At 49.3% G+C, this 19,447-nt stretch overlaps 2 protein-coding genes across 2 annotated transcripts; one reads left to right on the top strand and one right to left on the bottom strand.

Annotated features, from left to right (window-relative positions):
• The first annotated feature begins 1,028 nt into the window (after positions 1-1,028).
• On the top strand, positions 1,029-2,115 carry LOC100037612 (dehydration-responsive element-binding protein 1C). Its single transcript, XM_044570269.1, has one exon. It carries the CDS (start codon positions 1,143-1,145, stop codon positions 1,818-1,820), a length of 678 nt encoding a protein of 225 aa, XP_044426204.1. The 5' UTR covers positions 1,029-1,142; the 3' UTR covers positions 1,821-2,115.
• A 2,083-nt stretch (positions 2,116-4,198) lies between these two features.
• LOC123151152 (dehydration-responsive element-binding protein 1C) lies at positions 4,199-5,277 on the bottom strand. Its single transcript, XM_044570908.1, has one exon. It carries the CDS (start codon positions 5,192-5,194, stop codon positions 4,562-4,564), a length of 633 nt encoding a protein of 210 aa, XP_044426843.1. The 5' UTR covers positions 5,195-5,277; the 3' UTR covers positions 4,199-4,561.
• Positions 5,278-19,447: the final 14,170 nt, after the last annotated feature.

Here is a 19,447-nt window from a genome sequence, read left to right on the forward strand (position 1 = left end):
ACTTTGACCATAAATTAGATGATATCTTCGAGTCGTTCTTTCGGGATTCGATCTTCGTCGTGCTCGTTCGCCGTGGCGGTGTAGACCGGGCTCTAGTGGCTGATGTCTTTTGGCTCCTCAAGACGGTGAGGTTTGCGTTTCTTCCCGCGACGGCGAGATTTGCTGACAGGTTCTTCAGATCAGTTCAAGGGTTCAACAGTGATGACTGTGGCTGCGCGATGATGATCCCTAGAGGCACATGCTCAAAGACTTTTTGGTTGCCGTCGACAAGGTAGGATGTCTCCTGCATGGGAGCGATGACAACGATGTGACATAGACAGTGGTTGTTGAGTGGTCTAGAGACCTCAATGTAACTTTTATGACATTTTGGATGCTTTATTTACTGCTATGATGAATCTTCTTTGTATTAGTAGATCCAAGTCTCTTCGCATCTATAACAATTACGACTGGTTTTTTAAACAAACTAATTTCATATTACCGTATTTTTAACGTGTCTAGATACATCTGTATCTATAAAAATTTAATAATAAGATAAATAATTCAGAACATAGGGGGCATATAAAAGCAGGAGCATGGCGCACCACTGTGGCAAGGTACGGGCGGCGGCACCGATTTGCAGCCGCCCACAGGACCGGAAAAGGCATCCCCTGTCGCCATCTCCACGTGGCCCTCCCCCCCCCCCCCCCCCCCCCCCCCCCCCCCCCCCCCCCCCCCCCCCCCCCCCCCCCCCCTTCCCGCCTCCTTCCCTTCCAGAAATAGATATCCAGATGGTCTGCTTGCCTTCCCCGAGCGCGATGCATCCCTCCCGGCCGAAGGAAACTCCGGTGACGCCAACACGCTTTCCCCATCCGTCCATCCATCCACCCGTCTCGCGGCCTCTGCTCCCCGCGCCCTCAACACACTTCCAGCTCACACCTCACTCCCCCATCTCCCGCCACGCGCCGCCCCTACCCCCCAATTCAAACCCACCTTGATTTCTCCCCCCACCCCCCCCCTCCCGCCGCCGAATCCTATATATGCATCCCCATCTCCTCACTCCCATCTCAAGGCTCACCCACACAAACAACCACCCAGCATCACCTCACTCACCACCATTGTTACAAACACATCGACACCAGCTATATACCACCTCGTGCAAGGCCATGGACCAGTACAGCTACCGCGGCGGCGGGGACGACAATGGCCAGGGCGGGTACGCGACGGTGACGTCGGCGCCGCCGAAGCGGCCGGCGGGGCGCACCAAGTTCCGGGAGACGCGGCACCCGGTGTACCGGGGCGTGCGCCGGCGCGGCGCGGCCGGGCGGTGGGTCTGCGAGGTGCGCGAGCCCAACAAGAAGTCCCGCATCTGGCTCGGCACCTTCGCCTCCCCCGAGGCCGCGGCCCGCGCCCACGACGTTGCCGCGCTGGCCCTGCGCGGCCGCGCCGCGTGCCTCAACTTCGCCGACTCGGCGGCCCTGCTCGCCGTCGACCCCGCCACGCTCCGCACCCCCGACGACATCCGCGCGGCGGCCATCGCGCTCGCCGAGACTGCCTGCCCCGCCGCGCCGGCCTCGTCGTCGGCCGTGGCCGCCGTGGCGTCCGCGCCGGCGCCCCCGATGATGACGATGATGCACGAGTCCGCGGCGGTGCACTACGACGACTACCCGATGCAGTACGGGTACGGCGGCATTGGGGACTTGGACCAGGATTCCTACTACTACGACGGGATGAGCGCCGCCGGCGGCGACTGGCAGAGCGGCTCGCACATGGACGGAGCCGACGACGACTGCAACGGCAGCGGTGGGTACGGCGCCGGCGAGGTCCCGCTCTGGAGCTACTGATCGAGCCGCTCGATTGAGCTAGTCTCGAGCCCGATTGGCTTGCTCCGATGGGGCTGCTGTACAACATCAGCGTAGGATAAAGAAGAAGAAGCAGAGTTCTCAAGTAGTACTAGTAGTAGTGTTATTATTTATGTGGCCGTAAAGCAGAGAGGGAACGGGAATGCGAATTGCATCAGCCTGTTTGTTTCCCTCCTTATTTTTTTCTTGAAATTTCTTGGTATTTTTTGGTTGGTTGGGAATTTTGTAACATGTGTTGGAGTAGAGTAATAAGAGACCAGCTCTGCTTTATTAGTTATTACCATGTGTTGGAGTAGGGCTTTGGATGGAATGATGCGAGATTTATGTTACAGTGGGTAGTCTGCACTCGGACATCGCAAGCATGACGCGCCGTTGCATCGCATCCAAGCTCTGGAGTGGAGTGGGGAGGCGGAGTGCCAGCCGGTGATGAGTGTCAGCTGGACTTGCTTCGTTCAACGGGCGGTGCACGTGCGACGTACTGCTACTCCACGGAGCCTAATTCTTCAGGCGATTAGGAATAACAGTTGTCGGGCAAGCGTCGATTAGTTATTCGCACCGGCCATGATCGGGCAGCACGAAGACGCGTTAAGTTTGCGCGGGCGGCCCAGCGGAGCACGAACTGTCACGTGACGTATGTAGTCCTCGCACGCAGGGCAGGGTAGATTCGGTCGGTGAATGAATCTTGGGCACGTCGCATGCCGAGACGTCTCGGGCACTCCCTCGCTCGCTCGCGTTGTTTATTCGGAGAGAGAGAACGGAACGGAACGGAAAGAGACAAGTCAAGTCACAGTACAGTACGCTTTCCGGACGGCGATGAAAACATGTCCAGGGAGCTATGCTTTTCGCTTCCCAGGGGACACGTGTCCATAGTTTAGAGTGAGGTCACTTGCCAAATAAAGTGGAAAATTGTAAGATAGCCACGTGTGTTTTATAGAGTGGAGTCCGTTTTTGCCGCTGGTTTCTGCGAGGCGCAAGGTGGGCGAGCCCAACAAGAAGTCCCGCATCTCGCTCGGCACCTTCGTAAGCCAAAAAATAAAATAAAAAATGAGACCAACCCAAGGCTGACCTTTGTTGGCATTTTTTTATAAAAGAAACTCCGCGAGCACCGCGCATTCAAGACGGGACTTGAACTCGGATGGGCTGGCAGCAACCACAGCTGCCCAGCCAACGGGTCGACGCCCCGCCCTCTTTTTGCCCCTAGTTTCACGTAACAGAATTTATCCTACTCACAAGATTTTTCACATGTGTACTCGATTATTTTCGCAAGGGTAATAGTGTTTTATTCCAGGATTATAGAGCTACAATCAAGGGGCACAAATTACTCAATCCATGGGGGCTGTCTATGTAGCCATACAGTTGTGCTACACTCTGTATGGCATGTTTACTCAATTTAACCTTAATTGCGCCATAAATTGCCAAATTGAGTTTCATGTTTTTTTTCAATTCTACACTGACCAAGCATGCCATATAGGCGGCTGAGTTTTTATTATGTTTCTTTTCCTCGTTGGACTGGACCCAACCGAACCGCTCGCGCTGCCGCTGCACATGGTCAAGCTACATGATCCACCACACTGCTCGCCGTGGCCAGAAGGAGGGAAGACTTCCGCGCCTATCACCTGTGGAAGTGAGGGGAGAGGAGAGCTGGACACCCCCTTCCCTCGGTGAGTTGGATCTTACCCCAAGCAGAGAAGAGCACACAAGGGTGTGCTCATGGTCGTCCAGGTCAAGTGGTGATTGCGGTCCTATAGCGCTGAGTGGACGGTTGAGGCTGATGGGAGGCGTCCCGAAGTGTAGCGGAAATAACTATGGTGAAATGTGACAAGCGGAAAGCCCTCCTCCTCTCGATCTCAGCTCGCGGCCCTATGGATTCACCACCTCTCTACCCGCCACTCTGGTAGTTGGTGACGCGGAGGGGAATCCTGATACCTTGATTCTTTCTAGTAAATAGGTAGGATTTTAGTCCTCCCAGGAGGAACGCTTGGACAGATGACGCTGCTTCTTCGATTAAATTTTTTCGGTTTCAATCCCTCTCAAGTTCGTCCATCTGGATGGATTAGATGAAGCTTGGGCATGTTCTGCCAGCTTCTTGGGCAGCAAGGTCAAGGCACCCGCAACGACGAGATTTCGTGTCAGATTCTTCATATCAAATAAAGGATTCAACGGCTACAAGTGCAGCTCGGTCCTTAGAGAAACGTGTACGAAGACTGTTCGGCTTTCATCGACACGGTGGAGCGGCGACAACGATATGTCGACAACTTGTTTTGGCGGCGGCAGTGGTTTGATTGTTCATGGATCTCGATGTAGTTTTTATTATGTTTGAGGTGCTTTGCTTTGGTGAATCTTTATAATTGCTCTCATCATTTTAAAGAGAAAAAAGATCAAATTAAGGATCTGCAGTATTTACAAGGTAGAGTATATTACTTTTGACAGAGCTATTTACATGGAAGGGAAAAAAAATCTCGAGTGAGGTATAAATTGTCTGTAACCGCTCAGCAAACTGGCTGCATATATTTCCTAGCACTATACCCCTACCAAAACTAGCTCACGTGTGTAGTTTTAGCGCCAATTTTCAAGAACATGGAAAACCAGAGTACGCGTGCTTGAAACTAGCTCATGCGAATATGGTGTGCGTCCATACGACACTCCCCTATCGATCGTGGATTTCGGAGGACTCAGGAGCAAACGAATCGTGCTCAACAAACTGCCAGATCAATCCCACTCGATCAGTAGCTCCAGAGCGCGACGTCTCCTGCGCCGTAGCCACCGTCTTCGTCGGCGACGTTCATGTGTGAGATGCTCTGCCAGTCGCCGCTGCCGCTCATCCCGTCGTAGTAGCAGTGGGAATGCTGTTCCAGGTCCGCCAAGCCGCCGTACATGGCGTAGCTGTCGTACGGCGTAGCCGCGGCCTCCTGCGTGATCACCATCGCGGGCGCCGGCGCAGACGCCGCGGACACAGAGGACCTCGTCGCGTCGTGCGGGCAGGCGGCCCGGGCGAGCGTGATTGCGGCGGCGCGGATGTCCTGGGGCGTGCGGAGCGTGGCCGGGTCGACGGCGAGCAGCGCGGCGGAGTCGGCGAAGTTGAGGCAGGCGGCGCGCCCCCGGAGCGCGAGCGCGGCGACGTCGTGGGCGCGGGCGGCGGCCTCGGGGCTGGCGAAGGTGCCGAGCCAGATGCGGGACTTGTTGTTGGGCTGGCGCACCTCGCACACCCACCGCCCCGCGGCGCCGCGCCGGCGCACGCCGCGGTACACCGGGTGGCGCGTCTCCCGGAACTTGGTCCGCCCCGCCGGCCGCTTCGGCGGCGCCGACATCACCGTCGCGTATGCGCCGCCATAGAAGATCACGCCGGAGTTGTCCATCTTGCACGGATCGATCGTTTGCTTATCTGCAGATACTGTAGCTAGCGAATCAATGGTGTTGGCTTGTGATCGAGGTTTGTATGATCGGGAGGGAGCGAGGAGAGCGACGTGTGTATATAGGATTCGGCCGGGGCGCGTGGCGGGTCCGAATGGGCGGCGCGTGGCGGGACACGGTGGCGGAGGGAGGCCGGCTGCGTTGGCGTGGCGGGCTAGCTTCGCGCGGGGTGCAAAGCAGTCGTCGGTACGTCGCGATCTCATCCGGCCTACAAGGCTACAACTAGAAGAGTTCGGAATTGCACACTTTGCATCGGAAGCAAGGAGACCGGAAGGGGGAGAGGCCACGTGGAGACGGCGACAGAGACGGGATTTTCTGCTGGTCTTGGCCGGCCGGCATCGTACTGTGTCAGTGGGTCAGACTATGGTGTACTGGTAGAGCTCCGGATCTCGAGGAAAGCACGTGCGGCAGGGACGGATGGGCGGCGGCTCGTGCCCTGGCGCCGCCCGCCCGAACGCGTCCACGGCCCGCCGTTATTATCCTAGTACTAGTACTCTGTCCCGCAGAGCAGCTGCGTGCCTGCGTGGGACGGACGGTGCTTCGGCCTGTCAACTGACTGCGCGCCCACGCCGGGCGGCGATAACGACGATCCGCGGCGCGGCGCAGCGCACGTCAGCTTAACCTTGCGCTTTTCCTTTTGCGTGCTCTTTGATACGTGGCGGGGCTGCTGGGCTGCCACGAGGTGCCGAGGCGGGATGCCATGTGCCGCCCGCCCGCCCGCCCGCCCGGTTTAACGTGGCGACTCTGTGTTGCGTTGAAGTCAGCAGTTAGAGCGACTCCCACGCGCCGACATAAACAGATGCGTAGTTTTTCCGTCTTTTGTTTGTTTAGGTTGGTCGAGCACTCTTTGTCCATCTGTACCCGTCCGTTACGTCCTACCGATCGACGCCATTATTGTCTGCATACAAAGCAAATTGAACTGGAAAAAGGCCAGCGGCCATGCCAACACCCATAGTTCATGCCGACAACCATGCCAACCGCTAAAAAACGGCTTGTAGTTCATGCTGGCACGTTTGCCAATGGCCGGCACAATTACCAGCACATGCAAAGGGGTAGTTCAACCACGTCATACATCTCTGCCGCGGTCATACCGGCATACAAAGAAGTGACGCTCTCATCCATACATCCATCATCAAGCTTGAGCATCTTCCTCTGCATCTTCTCGAATCAAGCCTCTTTCTCGGAGACACCATGCTCAAATCCACCGGCATGATCTTCACCTGCTTCATCATGCAAGCGCGCACCACTTCTTTTGCTTGTCTTGACTTTGATAGCCTCGATCTTCAGCTTCCCTGCTTGCACGTCCGCCACCATCTCTAGCTTCTTCGCGTGCATTTTCGCCTCCATCTTGAAACTTCTTCATTTGTACGTCCGCCTCCATCTCTACCTTCTTCACGTGCATTTCCGCCTCCATCTCGAGCTTCTTCATTTGCACGCCGTCTCCATCTCTACCTTCTTCACGTGCATTTTCGCCTCCATCTGGAGCTTCTTCACGTTCATTTTCATCTCCATCTCGAGCTTCTTCATTTGCACATCCGCTTCCATCTTTACCTTCTTCACGTGCATTTTCACCTCCATCTCGAGCTTCTTTGCTTGCATCTCCGACTCCATCTCTACCTTCTTCGCGTGCATTTTCACCTCCATCTCGAACTTCTTACTTTGTATCTCCATGTAGGTCTTCTTCCTTTGTTTCCTTTTGGGTCATCATGCCTTGCGAAGTTTCTTGCAAGGCAATTGACGCCACATCACGCTTTTCATCTTTCTTGGAGTTGGTCTTTCCTCCCGACCGTTGCTTCTCTCCATCACCATGGTCCTCGACGGCTTGCGGCCATCCATTCTTCTTGAGGGAGGCATATTGCTCCTTGAATTTCTCGCCACTTTTTATGATCATCCAACAATGGGTGAGGGTGAATGACTTATTCCCATGTATTGTTGTGCGCGGGTAGTAATTCGAAACGTGAATTCCTAGTTATCTGAAAGCTACGCTAACCAACCCAGCCATCTCACCCCTATGTTTACTTACAACTTTTTATTTGTTTCTTCCTTGTTCGTTCATTTTTTTTCTTTTTTCCTGGAACCATTTCGTTTTACTTTTCATTTCTTTTCTCTTGCAACAGTTCTGTTCATTTTTCCCCTTTTTTGCTAAATGTGTGGATTTTTTCTTCAATATCGTGAACCTTTTTTTTAAACTGATGGACTTTTCTTCAAAATCAATTAACTTTTCTCAAAATTGATGAATTTTTTTTCAAAACCGATGAACTTTTTTTCAAAATGGTGACTTTTTAAATCAATGAACTTTCTTCAGATTTGATGAACTTTTTAAATTCAATAAACTTTTTTCAAATTTCATGAACTTTTTTCAAATTCAGGAACATTTTCCAAATTCAGGAACATTTTCCATTTTTGCAAACTTTTTTCAATTGGTACAAACCTTTTCAAAAATTGATTTATTTATTTCAATTCATTGTTTTTGTGAATGCTTTTGCAAATTTCAGTTTTGTTTGTCAAATAATTTAAAATGGGCATATAATACTACTATATGTTTATTGTTCGTATTGAAAGAAAGGTCAAATAGAGTTGTTTCCTTTAATAATAAATAGACTGAACTCGCTCTACTGTTTAACGCACGTGGGCATTTTCTTCGGGGTCCGAAGTTCGAGTCCCATTTCACATGAAATAATCGTGAACTTTTTCCTTCCTATTTTGTTTTTTCAGCAGGTTGCTATGCAGGCCAGCTACGAGTTGCGTGCGAGCACCAGTAGCGCGAACCGGCGCTTACAACACTGAATAGGAGCCCTCCGTTTTTTGATACATGCAGATTATCAAATATATATTGCCACCAACTTGCGAGAATAATTATAAGGTAGTGGGATAAGTATTAAGAAACAAAATTATGCTATTATAATATTTACAAGATACATTTCTTTTAACTAACAACAATAGAAAATTCCATGCCGCAGCCATGGTGGATCTCCCGAGAAAAAAATCACATGGACGGATCTCCCCGGAAAAAAGAAGAAAAAAAAAACAAAAATGGCAGATGATGTGTGGCTCCAGTGCGGCCCACCTCCAGCACACAACAACCTCTTCCCCTCCCTCTTTCTACGCGTAGACAAACAAGTTATCCATGATGACACTGGTGCAGACTTCGGCAATGAGAGCTCAGATGCCGCGCGAAGTTGAGGGGCATGGGTTGATCTAGGGGCGTGAATTTTTCTTCAAATTCGTGAACCTTTTAAAAAACCGATGAACTTTTTTTAAAAATCTATTAACTTTTCTCAAAATTGATGAATTTTTTTCAAAACCGATGAACTTTTTTCAAATTGGTGACTTTATAAATCGATGAACTTTATTCAGATTTGATGATTTTTTTTCAAATTCGATGAACTTTTTCAAAGTCAATAAACTTTTTTTTTCAGATTTGATGAACTTTTTTCAAATTCACGAACATTTTCCATTTTTGTGAAAAAATTCAAATGGTGCAAACCTTTTCAAAAATTTATTTATTTCAATTCATGGTTTTCGTGAATGCCTTTTCAAATTTCAGTTTTGTTTGTTCAAATAATTTGAAATGGGCATATAATACTACTATATGTTTATTGTTCGTACTAAAAGAAATGTCAAATAGAGTTGTTTCCTTTAGTAATCAACAGATTGAACTCGGTCTACTATTTAACGCACGTGGGCATTTGCTTTGGGGTCTGAAGTTCGAGTCCCATTTCACAAGAAATAAACGTGAACTTGGCAGGTGGCGAGCACGACCTCCAATGACCGGGTCGGCCTGCGGGAGGCCAAGGCAGCCGAGGCCAGCACAACGGCTGCGGAAGCCGGGGAGGTGGACTGCGGAGTCGAAGCAGCCGCGGGGAGCGACGCGAACGTGGGCGCAGCTGGCTCGCTTGGAGGCATCGCCGGACCAGCCTTGAGCACGCTACATCCCTTGGCAGAGCAGGCCAGCTTCTTCTTCGGCGGCGACGGATCCCGATCCAGATCGGAACGAGAAGAGGACGGGGGCAGCAACGGGAGGATGCATGACACGAGGCCCGCGGGCAGCTCGGTGTTGGAGAACGTAGCAGAATTTTAAAATTTTCTACGCATCACCAAGATCAATCTATGGAGTCATCTAGCAACAAGGGAGAGGGGAGTGCATCTACATACCCTTGTAGATCGCGAGCGGAAGCGTTCAAGAGAACGGGGTTGATGGAGTCGTACTCATCGTGATCCAAATCACCCATGACCTAGCGCCGAACGGACGACACCTCCGCGTTCAACACACGTACGGTTGGGAAGACGTCTCCTCCAACTTGATCCAGCAAGGGGGAAGGAGAGGTTGATGGAAATCCAGCAGCACGACAGCGTGGTGGTGGAAGCAACGGCGATCTCGGCAGGGCTTCGCCAAGCTTATTGAGAGGGAGAGGTGTGACGGGAGGGAGAGGGAGGCGCCAGGGGCTAGGGTGCGGCTGCCCTCCCTCCCCCCACAATATATAGGACGCCTAGGGGGGAGGGGCGCCGGCCCTAGGAGATGCAATCTCCAAGGGGGGGGGGGGGGCGGCCAAGGGGGGTGGAGAGTGCCCCCACCCCTAGGGTTTCCAACCCTAGGCGCAGGGGGAGGCCCAAGGGGGCGCACCAGCCCACTAGGGGCTGGTTCCCCTCGCACTTCAGCCCATGGGGCCCTCTGGGATAGGTGGCCCCACCCGGTGGACCCCCGGGACCCTTCCGGTGGTCCTTGTACAATACCGATTACCCCCCCCCCCCCCCGAAACTTTCCCGATGGCCGAAACTTGACTTCCTATATATAACTCTTCACCTCTGGACCATTCCAGGACTCATCGTGACGTCCGGGATCTCATTCGGGACTCTGAACAACTTTCGGGTTACCGTATACTATATCTCAACAACCCTAGCGTCACCGAACCTTAAGTGTGTAGACCCTACGGGTTCGGGAGACATGCAGACATGACCGAGACGACTCTCCGGTCAATAACCAACAGCGGGATCTGGATACCCATGTTGGCTCCCACATGCTCCTCGGTGATCTCATCGGATGAACCACGATGTCGAGGATTCAATCAATCCCGTATACAATTCCCTTTGTCAATCGGTACGTTACTTGCCCGAGACTCGATCGTCGGTATCCTAATACCTCGTTCAATCTCGTTGCCGGCAAGTCACTTTACTCGTACCGTAATGCATGATCCCGTGATCAACTACTTGGTCACATTGAGCTCATTATGATGATGCATTACCGAGTGGGCCCAGAGATACCTCTCCGTCATACGGAGTGACAAATCCCAGTCTCGATTCGTGCCAACCCAAAAGACACTTTCGGAGATACCCGTAGTGCACCTTTATAGTCACCCAGTTACGTTGTGACGTTTGGCACACCCAAAGCACTCCTACGGTATCCGGGAGTTGCACAATCTCATGGTCTAAGGAAATGATACTTGACATTGGAAAAATTCTAGCAAACGAACTATATGATCTTGTGCTATGTTTAGGATTGGGTCTTGTCCATCACATAGTTCATGCCGACACCCATAGTTCATGCCGACAACCATGCCAACCGCTAAAAAACGGCTTGTAGTTCATGCTGGCACGTTTGCCAATGGCCGGCACAATTACCAGCACATGCAAAGGGGTAGTTCAACCACGTCATACATCTCTGCCGCGGTCATACCGGCATACAAAGAAGTGACGCTCTCATCCATACATCCATCATCAAGCTTGAGCATCTTCCTCTGCATCTTCTCGAATCAAGCCTCTTTCTCGGAGACACCATGCTCAAATCCACCGGCATGATCTTCACCTGCTTCATCATGCAAGCGCGCACCACTTCTTTTGCTTGTCTTGACTTTGATAGCCTCGATCTTCAGCTTCCCTGCTTGCACGTCCGCCACCATCTCTAGCTTCTTCGCGTGCATTTTCGCCTCCATCTTGAAACTTCTTCATTTGTACGTCCGCCTCCATCTCTACCTTCTTCACGTGCATTTCCGCCTCCATCTCGAGCTTCTTCATTTGCACGCCGTCTCCATCTCTACCTTCTTCACGTGCATTTTCGCCTCCATCTGGAGCTTCTTCACGTTCATTTTCATCTCCATCTCGAGCTTCTTCATTTGCACATCCGCTTCCATCTTTACCTTCTTCACGTGCATTTTCACCTCCATCTCGAGCTTCTTTGCTTGCATCTCCGACTCCATCTCTACCTTCTTCGCGTGCATTTTCACCTCCATCTCGAACTTCTTACTTTGTATCTCCATGTAGGTCTTCTTCCTTTGTTTCCTTTTGGGTCATCATGCCTTGCGAAGTTTCTTGCAAGGCAATTGACGCCACATCACGCTTTTCATCTTTCTTGGAGTTGGTCTTTCCTCCCGACCGTTGCTTCTCTCCATCACCATGGTCCTCGACGGCTTGCGGCCATCCATTCTTCTTGAGGGAGGCATATTGCTCCTTGAATTTCTCGCCACTTTTTATGATCATCCAACAATGGGTGAGGGTGAATGACTTATTCCCATGTATTGTTGTGCGCGGGTAGTAATTCGAAACGTGAATTCCTAGTTATCTGAAAGCTACGCTAACCAACCCAGCCATCTCACCCCTATGTTTACTTACAACTTTTTATTTGTTTCTTCCTTGTTCGTTCATTTTTTTTCTTTTTTCCTGGAACCATTTCGTTTTACTTTTCATTTCTTTTCTCTTGCAACAGTTCTGTTCATTTTTCCCCTTTTTTGCTAAATGTGTGGATTTTTTCTTCAATATCGTGAACCTTTTTTTTAAACTGATGGACTTTTCTTCAAAATCAATTAACTTTTCTCAAAATTGATGAATTTTTTTTCAAAACCGATGAACTTTTTTTCAAAATGGTGACTTTTTAAATCAATGAACTTTCTTCAGATTTGATGAACTTTTTAAATTCAATAAACTTTTTTCAAATTTCATGAACTTTTTTCAAATTCAGGAACATTTTCCAAATTCAGGAACATTTTCCATTTTTGCAAACTTTTTTCAATTGGTACAAACCTTTTCAAAAATTGATTTATTTATTTCAATTCATTGTTTTTGTGAATGCTTTTGCAAATTTCAGTTTTGTTTGTCAAATAATTTAAAATGGGCATATAATACTACTATATGTTTATTGTTCGTATTGAAAGAAAGGTCAAATAGAGTTGTTTCCTTTAATAATAAATAGACTGAACTCGCTCTACTGTTTAACGCACGTGGGCATTTTCTTCGGGGTCCGAAGTTCGAGTCCCATTTCACATGAAATAATCGTGAACTTTTTCCTTCCTATTTTGTTTTTTCAGCAGGTTGCTATGCAGGCCAGCTACGAGTTGCGTGCGAGCACCAGTAGCGCGAACCGGCGCTTACAACACTGAATAGGAGCCCTCCGTTTTTTGATACATGCAGATTATCAAATATATATTGCCACCAACTTGCGAGAATAATTATAAGGTAGTGGGATAAGTATTAAGAAACAAAATTATGCTATTATAATATTTACAAGATACATTTCTTTTAACTAACAACAATAGAAAATTCCATGCCGCAGCCATGGTGGATCTCCCGAGAAAAAAATCACATGGACGGATCTCCCCGGAAAAAAGAAGAAAAAAAAAACAAAAATGGCAGATGATGTGTGGCTCCAGTGCGGCCCACCTCCAGCACACAACAACCTCTTCCCCTCCCTCTTTCTACGCGTAGACAAACAAGTTATCCATGATGACACTGGTGCAGACTTCGGCAATGAGAGCTCAGATGCCGCGCGAAGTTGAGGGGCATGGGTTGATCTAGGGGCGTGAATTTTTCTTCAAATTCGTGAACCTTTTAAAAAACCGATGAACTTTTTTTAAAAATCTATTAACTTTTCTCAAAATTGATGAATTTTTTTCAAAACCGATGAACTTTTTTCAAATTGGTGACTTTATAAATCGATGAACTTTATTCAGATTTGATGATTTTTTTTCAAATTCGATGAACTTTTTCAAAGTCAATAAACTTTTTTTTTCAGATTTGATGAACTTTTTTCAAATTCACGAACATTTTCCATTTTTGTGAAAAAATTCAAATGGTGCAAACCTTTTCAAAAATTTATTTATTTCAATTCATGGTTTTCGTGAATGCCTTTTCAAATTTCAGTTTTGTTTGTTCAAATAATTTGAAATGGGCATATAATACTACTATATGTTTATTGTTCGTACTAAAAGAAATGTCAAATAGAGTTGTTTCCTTTAGTAATCAACAGATTGAACTCGGTCTACTATTTAACGCACGTGGGCATTTGCTTTGGGGTCTGAAGTTCGAGTCCCATTTCACAAGAAATAAACGTGAACTTGGCAGGTGGCGAGCACGACCTCCAATGACCGGGTCGGCCTGCGGGAGGCCAAGGCAGCCGAGGCCAGCACAACGGCTGCGGAAGCCGGGGAGGTGGACTGCGGAGTCGAAGCAGCCGCGGGGAGCGACGCGAACGTGGGCGCAGCTGGCTCGCTTGGAGGCATCGCCGGACCAGCCTTGAGCACGCTACATCCCTTGGCAGAGCAGGCCAGCTTCTTCTTCGGCGGCGACGGATCCCGATCCAGATCGGAACGAGAAGAGGACGGGGGCAGCAACGGGAGGATGCATGACACGAGGCCCGCGGGCAGCTCGGTGTTGGAGAACGTAGCAGAATTTTAAAATTTTCTACGCATCACCAACATCAATCTATGGAGTCATCTAGCAACAAGGGAGAGGGGAGTGCATCTACATACCCTTGTAGATCGCGAGCGGAAGCGTTCAAGAGAACGGGGTTGATGGAGTCGTACTCATCGTGATCCAAATCACCCATGACCTAGCGCCGAACGGACGACACCTCCGCGTTCAACACACGTACGGTTGGGAAGACGTCTCCTCCAACTTGATCCAGCAAGGGGGAAGGAGAGGTTGATGGAAATCCAGCAGCACGACAGCGTGGTGGTGGAAGCAACGGCGATCTCGGCAGGGCTTCGCCAAGCTTATTGAGAGGGAGAGGTGTGACGGGAGGGAGAGGGAGGCGCCAGGGGCTAGGGTGCGGCTGCCCTCCCTCCCCCCACAATATATAGGACGCCTAGGGGGGAGGGGCGCCGGCCCTAGGAGATGCAATCTCCAAGGGGGGGGGGGGCGGCCAAGGGGGGTGGAGAGTGCCCCCACCCCTAGGGTTTCCAACCCTAGGCGCAGGGGGAGGCCCAAGGGGGGCGCACCAGCCCACTAGGGGCTGGTTCCCCTCGCACTTCAGCCCATGGGGCCCTCTGGGATAGGTGGCCCCACCCGGTGGACCCCCGGGACCCTTCCGGTGGTCCTGGTACAATACCGATTACCCCCCCCCCCCGAAACTTTCCCGATGGCCGAAACTTGACTTCCTATATATAACTCTTCACCTCTGGACCATTCCAGGACTCATCGTGACGTCCGGGATCTCATTCGGGACTCTGAACAACTTTCGGGTTACCGTATACTATATCTCAACAACCCTAGCGTCACCGAACCTTAAGTGTGTAGACCCTACGGGTTCGGGAGACATGCAGACATGACCGAGACGACTCTCCGGTCAATAACCAACAGCGGGATCTGGATACCCATGTTGGCTCCCACATGCTCCTCGGTGATCTCATCGGATGAACCACGATGTCGAGGATTCAATCAATCCCGTATACAATTCCCTTTGTCAATCGGTACGTTACTTGCCCGAGACTCGATCGTCGGTATCCTAATACCTCGTTCAATCTCGTTGCCGGCAAGTCACTTTACTCGTACCGTAATGCATGATCCCGTGATCAACTACTTGGTCACATTGAGCTCATTATGATGATGCATTACCGAGTGGGCCCAGAGATACCTCTCCGTCATACGGAGTGACAAATCCCAGTCTCGATTCGTGCCAACCCAAAAGACACTTTCGGAGATACCCGTAGTGCACCTTTATAGTCACCCAGTTACGTTGTGACGTTTGGCACACCCAAAGCACTCCTACGGTATCCGGGAGTTGCACAATCTCATGGTCTAAGGAAATGATACTTGACATTTGGAAAAGCTATAGAAAAAGAACTACACGATCTTTGAGCTATGCTTAGGATTGGGTCTTGTCCATCACATCATTCTCCTAATGATGTGATCCCGTTATCAATGACATCTAATGTCCATAGTCAGGAAACCATGACTATATTTTGATCAACGAGCTAGTCAACTAGAGGCTCACTAGGGACGTGTTGTGGTCTATGTATTCACACATGTATTACGATTTCCGGATAACACAATTATAGCATGAACAATAGACAATTATCATGAACATGGAAATATAATAATAACCATTTTATTATTGCCTCTAGGGCATATTTCCAATAGTCTCTCACTTGCACTAGAGTCAATAATCTAGTTACATTGTGATGAATCGAACACCCATACAGTTCTGGTGTTGATCATGTTTTGCTCTAGGGAGAGGTTTATATTGGAAATATGCCCTAGAGGCAATAATAAAAGCATTATTATTATATTTCCTTGTTCATGATAATTGTCTTTATTCATGCTATAATTGTGTTATCCGGAAATCGTAATACATGTGTGAATAATAGACACCAACATGTCCCTAGTAAGCCTCTAGTTGACTAGCTCGTTGATCAACAGATAGTCATGGTTTCCTGACTATGGACATTGGATGTCATTGATAACGAGATCACATCATTAGGAGAATGATGTGATGGACAAGACCCAATCCTAAACATAGCACAAGATCATATAGTTCGTTTGCTAGAATTTTTCCAATGTCAAGTATCCTTTCCTTAGACCATGAGATCGTGTAACTCCCGGATACCGTAGGAGTGCTTTGGGTGTACCAAACGTCACAACGTAACTGGGTGACTATAAAGGTATACTACGGGTATCTCCGAAAGTGTCTGTTGGGCTGACACCGATCAAGACTGGGATTTGTCACTCCGTATGACGGAGAGGTATCACTGGGCCCACTCGGTAATGCATCATCATTATGAGCTCAAAGTGACCAAGTGTCTGGTCACGGGATCATGCATTACGGTACGAGTAAAGTGAGTTGCCGGTAACGAGATTGAACGAGGTATTGGGATACCGACGATCGAATCTCGGGCAAGTAACATACCAATTGACAAAGGGAATTGTATACGGGGTTGCTTGAATCCTCGACATCGTGGTTCATCCGATGAGAGCATCGTGGAGTATGTGGGAGCCAACATGGGTATCCAGATCCCGCTGTTGGTTATTGACCGAAGAGTCGTCTTGGTCATGTCTACATGTCTCCCGAACCCGTAGGGTCTACACACTTAAGGTTCGGTGACGCTAGGGTTGTAGGGATATGTATATGCAGTAACCCGAATGTTGTTCGAAGTCCCGGATGAGATCCCGGACGTCACGAGGAGTTCCGGAATGGTCCGGAGGTAAAGAATTATATATAGGAAGTGTTGTTTCGGCCATCGGGACAAGTTTCGGGGTTATCGGTATTGTACCGGGACCACCGGAAGGGTCCCGGGCGTCCACCGGGTGGGGCCACCTGCCCCGGGGGGCCACATGGGCTGTAGGGGGTGCGCCTTGGCCTACATGGGCCAAGGGCACCAGCCCTAAGAGGCCCATGCGCCTAGGGTTCAAAGGGGAAAGAGTCCCACAAGGGGAAGGCACCCCCTAGGTGCCTTGGGGGGGAGGGAATCCTCCCTTGGCCGCCGCCCCCCTAGGAGATTGGATCTCCTAGGGCCGGTGCCCCCCCTTTGGCCCTCCTATATATAGTGGAGGAGATGGAGGACTTCATACCTTAGCCTTGGCGCCTCCCTCCCCCTCTCCAACACCTTCTCCTCCTCCATAGAGCTCGGCGAAGCCCTGTCGGAGTACTGCAGCTCCACCACCACCACGCCGTCGTGCTGCTGCTGGAGCCATCTTCCTCAACCTCTCCTTTCCCCTTTCTGGATCAAGTAGAAGGAGACGTTACGCTGACCGTACGTGTGTTGAACGCGGAGGTGCCGTCCGTTCGGCGCTAGGATCTTCGGTGATTTGGATCACGTCGTGTACGACTACCTCATCCCCGTTCTTTGAACGCTTCCGCTCGCGATCTACAAAGGTATGTATATGCATCCAATCACTCGTTGCTAGATGAACTCATAGATGGATCTTGGTGAAACCGTAGGAAATTTTTTGTTTTCTGCAACGTTCCCCAACAGTGGCATCATGAGCTAGGTCTATGCGTAGTTCTTCTTGCGCGAGTAGAACACAATTTGTTGTGGGCATAGATGTTGTCAACTTTCTTGCTGCTACTAGTCTTATCTTGTTTCAGCGGTATTGTGGGATGAAGCGGCCCGGACCAACCTTACACGTACGCTTACGTGAGACCGGTTCCACCGACTAACATGCACTAGTTGCATAAGGTGGCTGGCGGGTGTCTGTCTCTCCTACTTTAGTTGGAGCGGATTTGATGAAAAGGGTCCTTATGAAGGGTAAATAGAAGTTGACAAATCACGTTGTGGCTTTCACGTAGGTAAGAAAACGTTCTTGCTAGAACCCTAATTCAGCCACGTAAAACTTGCAACAACAATTAGAGGACGTCTAACTTGTTTTTGCAGCATGTGCTTTGTGATATGATATGGCCAAAGTTGTGATGAATGATGAATGATATATATATGATGTATGAGATGTTCATGCTATAGGAATCACGACTTGCATGTCGATGAGTATGACAACCGGCAGGAGCCATAGGAGTTGTCTTTATTCTTTTGTATGACCTGCGTGTCATTGAGAAACGCCATGTAAATTACTTTAATTTATTGCTAAACGTGTTAGCCATAGTAGTAGAAGTAATAGTTGGCGAGCAACTTCATGGAGACACGATGATGGAGATCATGATGATGAAGATCATGGTGTCAAGCCGGTGACAAGATGATCATGGAGCCCCAAGATGGAGATCAAAGGAGCTATGTGATAATGGCCATATCATGTCACTATTATTATTTGATTGCATGTGATGTTTATCATGTTTTGCATCTTGTTTACTTAGAACGACGGTAGTAAATAAGATTATCCCTCATAATAATTTCAAGAAAGTGTTTCCCTAACTGTGCACCGTTGCGACAGTTCGTTGTTTCAAATCACCACGTGATGATCGGGTGTTTGATTCAGACGTTCACATACAACGGGTGTAAGACAGATTTACACATGCAAACACTTAGGTTGACTTGACGAGCCTAGCATGTATAGACATGGCCTCGGAACACAGAAGACCGAAAGGTCGAGCATGAGTCATATAGAAGATACGATCAGCATGAAGATGTTCACCGATGTTGACTAAACCGTCTCACGTGATGATCGGACACGTCCTAGTCAACTCGGATCATGTTATACTTAGATGACTGGAGGGATGTCTATCTAAGTGGGAGTTCATTGAATAATTTGATTAGATGAACTTAATTATCATGAACTTAGTCTAAAATATTTACAATATGTCTTGTAGATGGCCAATGTAGTCCTCAACTTCAACGCGTTCCTAGAGAAAACCAAGCTGAAAGACGATGGCAGCAACTACACGGACTGGGTCCGGAACCTGAGGATCATCCTCATAGCTGCCAAGAAAGGTTATGTCCTACAAGCACCGCTGGGTGACGCACCTGTTCTCCCTGCAGAACAAGACGTTATGAACGCTTGGCAGGCACGTACCGATGACTACTCCCTCGTTCAGTGCGGCATGCTTTACAACTTAGAGCCGGGGCTCCAAAAGCGTTTTGAGAGACATGGAGCATATGAGATGTTCGAAGAGCTAAAAAAGATTTTTCAAGCTCATGCCAGGATTGAGAGATATGAGGTCTCCGACAAATTCTTCAGCTGTAAGATGGAGGAAAATAGTTCTGTCAGCGAGCACATACTCACTATGTCTGGGTTACATAACCGCTTGACTCAGCTGGGAGTTAATCTCCCGGATGATGCGGTCATTGACAGAATCCTCCAGTCGCTTCCACCAAGCTACAAGAGCTTTGTAATGAACTTCAATATGCAGGGGATGGAGAAGACCATTCCTGAGGTATTTGCAATGCTGAAATCAGCAGAGGTAGAAGTCAAGAAGGAACATCAAGTGTTGATGGTCAATAGAACCACTAAGTTCAAGAAGGGCAAGGGTAAAAAGAACTTCAAGAAGGACGGCAAGGGAGTTGCCGCGCCCGGCAAGCAAGCTGCCGGGAAGAAGCCAAAGAATG

Source organism: Triticum aestivum, chromosome 7A, assembly GCF_018294505.1.
Source record: "Triticum aestivum cultivar Chinese Spring chromosome 7A, IWGSC CS RefSeq v2.1, whole genome shotgun sequence".
NCBI classification, from domain to species: Eukaryota; Viridiplantae; Streptophyta; class Magnoliopsida; order Poales; family Poaceae; genus Triticum; species Triticum aestivum.